Source organism: Anabrus simplex, chromosome 7 (assembly GCF_040414725.1).
Source record: "Anabrus simplex isolate iqAnaSimp1 chromosome 7, ASM4041472v1, whole genome shotgun sequence".
In the NCBI taxonomy this organism is placed as follows: domain Eukaryota; kingdom Metazoa; phylum Arthropoda; class Insecta; order Orthoptera; family Tettigoniidae; genus Anabrus; species Anabrus simplex.
This window is the reverse complement of record NC_090271.1, coordinates 167,093,775-167,101,684: the sequence shown is the minus strand read 5'-3', so window position 1 is coordinate 167,101,684 and position 7,910 is coordinate 167,093,775. Positions and strand designations below refer to the sequence as shown.

Sequence of the window (7,910 nt, the reverse complement as noted above, 5' to 3'; positions counted from 1 at the left end):
TTGTCTTCATGTTCGTAAAAGAATCATAAATCAATTGCGATGAGCGATGTGTAAGTTGGCACATTTGTCATGGTGGAGGCTCAATGAATTTTGTTTCTCCACAAGGCTGGTCTTTTCTCTCAAATTTCTCAAGACTTCCAGATAATACTAACAACACACCGTTTGACCCCCAGGTAGGAATTCATGGTGCATAACACCATTAATATCAAGAAAAGACTGTCAACAATATTTTCACATCCGTCGCGCAGCTTCTACATTCCTTTCACTTCACCAGCAACATCTTCAACTGAATTACTAATAAGGCAAGGAATTTAATTTAAAAAGCTCTGCCCATCGACCCTGGAAGCTATCAGTAATCGAGGGAGGTTATCGTCATTTGCACTCCCAGGAGCTGTGGGAGTATATCTTCTCCTCTTCTTACCTTTAACAGACTCCATTTGAAGGCCGGCAGCCTTAGATGAGTTAACACCAAAAAGACCAGATTCCATGCATGATCCCAAAAGTAGCTAGGGAAACATTCAGTCAACCCATGTACCGAGTTAAGACTTAATACTCCAGAGGATGCTTGGTATCTGGAGGTGAGCCACTAGGAACTATTCTCCCAGTAGCCACGTATCATCTTGCCATGACCCGAAACTTATGATTGGGGAGGGGAAATCTGCATACAAACTTTTACTACCCGAGGCAGAGAGGCTGCTAGACAGTAAGAGAATTAAAAAATTCAGGAAGTTAGAACAGGAAGGAAAGAAAAAAAAATGAAGAAAAGAAAAAAGAGCAGACACACCTTTCAGACAATGGGGGACAACCTTGTTAGTCAGGCTCTACATCGAGGCCAATCCAGCATGGGTAACCCTGAGCTGGCACAGACCTCGGGATCAACTAGTATATAAGCCCCCACACCAACGTCAAGGTCACGGTGTCCCTAGTGGGGGACAGACTAGATGACCAGCGGAAATTATAATATTTAAAGGGATTGGCTGAGAATATTAAATGTGTGGCACTGGGAAGAAAATGTGGGTCATAAAATAATGAGAATGAGACAGTAAACTTAAATATATGAAATTCAAATCATACACGAGATGGCATAATTTTAAATTACAGGTAGTTCAAAATGACAACTATGGAAAGGATGTGGAACTGGCGTGGAAACCCTATTGAGGTCCGTGGGATCATAGGACGTTATGGGGAAGAAAAAGTTCTCGATATTCACCCTCGACTAATATATTACTAATGAGCAAGATGATATAAGATACAAAAATCAAATTAAACAAAAACAAACAAATGGCATAGCAGATGAAATTTACGAACACTTGAATCAAAGGACATTTAAATGAACCTGTAAAGCAAGAACCACAAACTTTTCAAACTCTTTGGACAATAGGAGATAAAACTTTAACATAGAACTGACACAGAATGACCGGAGGCAAACTCAAAGGAAATAAAAATCTTCATGTGACATAGAATGTCGCTATTCAAGAAAGAAAAGTCCCAAATACATTTTGTTACAAAATACTGGACAAGGAAATATAATTGCCTCCAAATTAGAAAATGTGAGTGTCGAGAATAAACTCCACCACGCTAAAGGAAAATTTACTGAACCACGAAAGTTACATTAAATAAGATAAAAGCCAAAACACAAGTATGAATAGTGCGTACCCCTGGAGACTGGAGCCCCAAAAAGGGATGGACACTATAAGCGTCCAGCCGCTGAGCAGCTAAGTCGCAAAGAAGTCTGCTCTCTTCGCTGGTCAAAAATAAAAGATGCGAACCACAACCTTGGCTCTGGCAAAGTCACCAGAAGTCGGAAATCGTGCAATCAGGAGATAACCAATTAGAGCACGGGAATATACTCGCGACTCTCACATTCACCAATAGAAAAGGTCGTTATTCCGACCAATGAAAATACACTTCGATTTTAATCCCGTAAGTTCTCGAATGTTGCTGATGCAATTCAAATTGCATCAGCTAAAAACTACACATGGCAGTACACCCTGCCACAAAAGTTAGTTACCAATATTAAATGCACTGTTGCTCAATATTACAAAACTCCTTCAATCAAACATTAGTCAAAATCAAATTTCAAATTCTTCATACACCGAAACTTCTTCATAATTATTAGTTCATAGTGTCTCTCCTCTTTACATTTCCAAATTTAGATAACAATATACATAACAAAGATTTTAATGATGTAGATATTCTTCCTTAATGTCTTTTCTCGAGGCTTCCAAAATTAAATTAAATATACTTGAGGGTCTTGATAGCTTCCCCATTTGCCATCCCAACACAAGTCACAAAGTGGTAAACTCCTGAGTGTTCATTAGTTGTTTTTTCTGCTGTGCTGTTTCCTGTTTCTCTTCTGGAAGCGCACTGCAGCGTGGCTTCATTCTGATTTTTGGGATCCTGTAGAGCAGACACGTTGTCTAGGAGATGTGTGCTCATGGGGAGTTCTAGCTTCTCTTCGGGTAAGCAACTTGTAACTTTTCTGATGTAACTTCAATTAACTTGGTTTCCAGTTTATACTAGGCACAAAAGTTTACCCATTGATTTTATTAACCTAAAGGTTATAAAAGAAATGTCAATGATGGAGTAATATGTGTATTACAACCATAATTTGTAAGAGGCAAGCTTTATCCAACAGTTTTCGAATCTTTAAATTAACGTGTCCATTAAGCTTGTCCTCCGTTATTATGTTAAATTCTTTTTAATATATTCAACGGAATCTGTATTTTCCTCAGTGAAGGTTGTTTCTTCAATTTTTACACTTTGCTGCTATCTTCGACTAACTAGATCGATTGTGACTTTCCTTTAAATACTGATCCAGTCTGTGCAGTGGAACAATCTGCAATTGTTTTCTTTAAATTTAACTTTCGGCATCATGATTTTATAAACCTAACTAATTTATATTTAAGCATCAAGACTAGCACTATGTAAGGAAGTACTAAAAATGTCCTATAAATCATTGTTCATGTTTTGGTTTGAAGACTATGTAAGTAAATTCTCAAGTATTGCAGATTATATTCATCACAATGTTCCAATTTTAGGACTAGCGTTATGTAAGTGTTCTCTTTTTCTTTTTTCTATTCTTTTGATTTCATAATAAATAAGTGTTAACTAAGTTAATCTTTAATTGAGGTTCAGTCCACAAAAGTCCTTCCTTCCATACCTCTTAGGGACCCTCCCACTTTCCACATCCTTGTCATTAGTTTTTGTTTTGGTCATTGATTTTTTCATTTGAATAATTTTATCTCAAAACTTTATATATCGTTAACTCGTGCATGGTTACAATTATGAAGACTCGGAACACAGATTTTGCTTCATTGGTCCAATTTTACCAAACACACCTTCTGTTTACCTAACCTGCCATGATAGTCAGCATACATCCATCTCTGTTACACACTTTCACCAAATATTGCAATGGTGGGCAATAGCTGTGACTTGCTAGATGTTGTAGCACTTCTTGGGTGCAAGTCTTGGCCTCCAATGTACTACACTAACCCAGTAGGTATTACAAAGTTTAATTCCTCTCGAGATGATGCATTCTGAAATAATATGCTGAATAGATTGGATAAATGACTCACATTTACAACTTTTCATCTATCACAAAAAAATTGGTGCACATCAACATGTATACTGTTAGGTAATTACAGTACAATCTAATGCACACATAAATGTTATCCTTTGATCAAAATATTTGTTTCTCTGATACATGTGTGTACTACTTCTTTTCTTTCTTCTCTAGTCTGACACAATGATATAAGGAAGATTTCTGTGAGAGCTTTCAGTTATCAGTATATAAGATTAGTACTTTGTTGGAAGACATTCATTCACTTTAATAGCTTGCTTGTTGTTTAAAGAGGCATAACTTCTAGGCCATCGACCACACTTCAAGAGCAGTAGAAAGAACTGCCCAAGCAAGGGACAGTAAGTTTTATCTTAGAAAACAAACCTTTGAGCTGACAATTGAAAGAATATGCTTGAAACCTTTATATAGAAGTTAGGAAATGGGAAAGGAATTCTTCAGTATTCTACTTTATTAATAATAACAATGACGAAACACGCTGTACATATTTAATGATATTATTTAACCAACATGAGCAAATGTAATTACAAAAATATACATACAAATAGCTTTCATACACTGATTTCTGGTGCAGGTACTGCATAACTGATAAATCAGCCATGAACTTCACAAGTAGAATGTTCAAAATCATTCTTCTTCCGTACTCAAAATTTAACTTCCCTCATTTTTTCAAAAAAATCTCTTTTTTTCTAGGTGTCACCATCAAAACCAAACATTAAAAATAAATCTAAGTAGGAAGGTCTTATAATAATTGTATATCAATGAACTGCAAACTCTAACATTGTGATGGAAAACTGAGAATAAACAGATTATGTCTTCACAGATAATGATGATGATAGACATGATAACTTTTTATGTTGAAAGAACATAATTTCTTTAAATTTCACTCAAAAGGCCTTTGAATTGCTTCTCTCTCACATAACCATAATAATGACTACAATAAAACAGCTTAGAGTCTGTGCATTTGAATAAAAGATTTTTAATGATTCCTTATATCTCTTACAAGAAGGCTTCCAAACAATACCTGTTACAGAAAAACTGAAAGAAATAGGCATTCTCAATGAGGATCCATAACTAATATTTGATGTAAAAATAACTTTTCACATCAACAGAACAATACAACCATTGCAGATAAAAACATATATAAATGTATTTCATGTGGCTTCTGTGTGCCAAATTCAGATTCTCTTAAATTATGAAAACTGATGTTCAAAACAAGTAGGATTTTCAACATGAATTAAAATGTATTAAATTCTGTCACACAGTGAACATTGAAATACATTTTTAACAGATGCTAATATGATGAATAATCTATTCATAAGCTAGCATTTTACATCTCGGCTTATCGTTATCCTAACTCCAAAGTTTGATATAAATTAAAACAGAAATTAAATCCTTCGTCAGTACAGGTATCTAAAAAAGTGTCTTTCCAAGAATAACAACAAAAATGTAGCACATAAAGAACAAAGGACATTTTAAAACTTTTATCAAATCACTATGCAGAGGAAAACATACCGAGGTATTCTATAAATTTTGACGATAACAACAAAGTACTTCCTCAACGTCGTCATTCAAATCAAACCAAATCTCTCTCTAATCCTCCAATAATCTTCTAAACATTTATGCTGCTTAAGCCATACACATATCCCCCCCCCCCCTCCCTTAATCTATAGATTTAAAGAGCTAAATCTTTGACATCACAAGTTCCATTAGCTTCTTCAAAAAAATTTAATATCTTTCAGAATATTTTTCAACTTTCATCACCAACAAATGCCTTGGGTAAATGTAATAATTTTCATAATCAGTTCCAGAGAAGGAATTATATCATAAACTATTCAACTGATTCTAGAAAGTTATATCACTTGTACTTTAAAACTCAACCAAGTACTGTAATTCATTACTTCAATGATGTTTCTGAAAGTAACATCGTACAGTACAGCACACCAGTCCTGTGACATAATGGGAGGAAATTAAACCTAGCGAGTTAATGCTGACAACCAGACAGAATCTATTAAACGTGGTTTTGTGAATTACATGACATTTCTGTACGAAAATGAATTGAAAATTCAGATACTTGCAGTATTCTTACTCAACATTCTCAGTTTTCGAAATAGCCACAATGCCATTTTCACGACAACTGAACTGCTTAACTTTTTCATTTGATGATGAATGAAGCTGAGTTTTCTGAGGAAATAATATATGAATACATCAAATGTTGTTTACAAACAAAAATATTTAAAACATCTCTTGCAAAGTAAACAGTTTATCATACATATTTTGCCTGGAAGATTTGTTCCAAATAATTACAGATCCTCGTGCAGGCATCCGTTCTTATTGCAAGTGATGCCCCATTTCCTACAATGTCCCTCTTTCCTGAGAGGATAACATTCCTTGACAGTTTCCCCATAATTAGCTGTTTCTTGATCCCTGCATAAGTTCTTGGCATAAGCCATCCTTTTCCTGCCTGAACCCCACAATTTGCTTACAAGAGAGGCAGTTATCCCTAGGTCTAGACCATTAATAGCAATATTTTCAGCAAGGTCATCCGTTTCTGTGGTGTTCAGTTTAGTATCAGATTTTATGATTTCAACAATGTCTGTGAGAGTGTATGGAATGTTAACCTTTTCATTGTGCTCCTTACAACAATGGCTATGATGAAGATCAAATATATCTGATATGCTTTCCTGAAGTAAATCTCTTCGAAAAGTGTTCTCACCTATAGTTTCATCCTCAACCTTAGACATGTTATGAGGTATCAGGAGGTCATCTTCTATCTCATAGCTATACTTGAGCATCAAACAGTAATCTTCACTCCAATAAATGTAGTATGTTAACAAATCAAGACCTTCACTAGAGACATCACTTGTAGACACAACAGAGAGATCTTCATACTGACTGTTGTTATCAGATAGCAACCAGTGATCTATAGTAGCCCCATAATTGTTCTTGGGAGTGCAGTAGGCATTTTTAATCTGAGAAATGTCCTCGGGAAGGAAGCAGCAATCTTTAATCTGACAACTGTCTGCAAAGAGGAAGCAGTGACTGTCATTTTGATGACTGTCCTTGGGTCGAACTTGGTGGTGTTCAGTTGGATAACAGTTCTTGTAATGCAAAGAAGGATCTTCAGTAAGATACTTGTTCTTTGTAAGGAAGTACCTCCCTTCTGTTTTCTTAGAGAGTAAGCTGTCTTTCACACAATCAAGAGACTCCTCAGAAAGTGAGCAGATATCATCTTCATCATCATTTTCATCATTCTTGGGAAGCAAGAAGTTTTCTTCAGTCTTTGCATTATTCTTGGAAGCAAAGCTGCTATCTCTAGTCTTTGTATGTTCCTTAGAAATCAAGCAGTTATCTTCAGTCTTTGCAGGTTTCTTGGGAACCAAGAAGTTTTCTCCAGTCTTTGAATGTTTCTTGGGAACTAAACGGTTATCTCCAGACTTTGCATGTTTCTTGGAAAGCAAGCAGGTATTTTCAGACTGGCAAATGCTCTTAGAAAGCAAGCTGTGATTGACAGTCAGGCAGCTATTCTTGGAGAGCGTGCAACAATCTTCAACCTTGTAACTTTTCTTGGGCATCAGATAATGATCTTCGGGCAGAGTATTGCTTGTGGGAAGTGAGCAGTGATCCTCTCTCTTGTATATTTTTCCAGGGAATAGCCAGTGATCTTCAGTCTGGTAACTGTTTTTAGGAAGAAGGAAGCGGCTATCTTCAGGTTGGTAACTAATCTTGGGAAACAAACAGAGATCATCAATCAGGAAACTGTTCTTAGGCAGAGAACAATGCTCCTCACTTCGAGAAGCAATCTCTCTGTCCTTTGTTTGGTACCTAGAAGGCTTCCAGACTGTTCCAGTGTTCTTCTGGGCAACAGCTGCATAAGACAGACGGACTGGTTGCTTTTTTTCACACTCAACAGCAATCTCAGCTCCAAAGATTACTTCAAGTGACAGAGGCTTGTCTGGAAATAAAGACCTGAGATCTACTTTTCTCCACATCTTCTTCCTTGATTTAGATTTGCTTCCTTTGTTTCCAAAGTGGCAACTATCTATATCCTTTTCAGAGCTTTCCAAATCCACCTTTGCTGCTTGGGCTTTGATTTCACTCACTGGAGACTCACCTTGAGACTTCACACTCATAACCCTGCCAGTTGTATCATTGGAAATTTGCTTGAGTATGGGATATCCATCAGACCTTTCACCTGAAACCAGTGTTGTAACCTGAAATGAAAAACAAATTTCCAGTGGTATAATTTCATTTACACGAGTACAAATGATGACATAACATAACAGATAAATGAGAAATACCACTCCCCCACTCATTCATTCGCTCGCTC

At 36.2% G+C, this 7,910-nt stretch overlaps 1 protein-coding gene across 3 annotated transcripts in view; it reads right to left on the bottom strand.

The window, feature by feature from the left end:
- Positions 1-1,217: 1,217 nt before the first annotated feature.
- The window catches only part of Cdc23 (cell division cycle protein 23), a 291,636-nt gene continuing 284,943 nt past the window's right edge, over positions 1,218-7,910 (bottom strand). For 2 of the 3 annotated variants that reach the window (XM_067151428.2, XM_068228636.1), the window contains exon 2: positions 1,218-7,794. In XM_067151428.2, coding sequence (XP_067007529.2) covers positions 5,884-7,713 — 1,830 coding nt within the window. In that variant the 5' untranslated portion in view covers positions 7,714-7,794 and the 3' untranslated portion in view covers positions 1,218-5,883. The remainder of the gene's footprint in view (positions 7,795-7,910) is intronic. The other variant, XM_067151429.2, reaches the window with a different exon arrangement.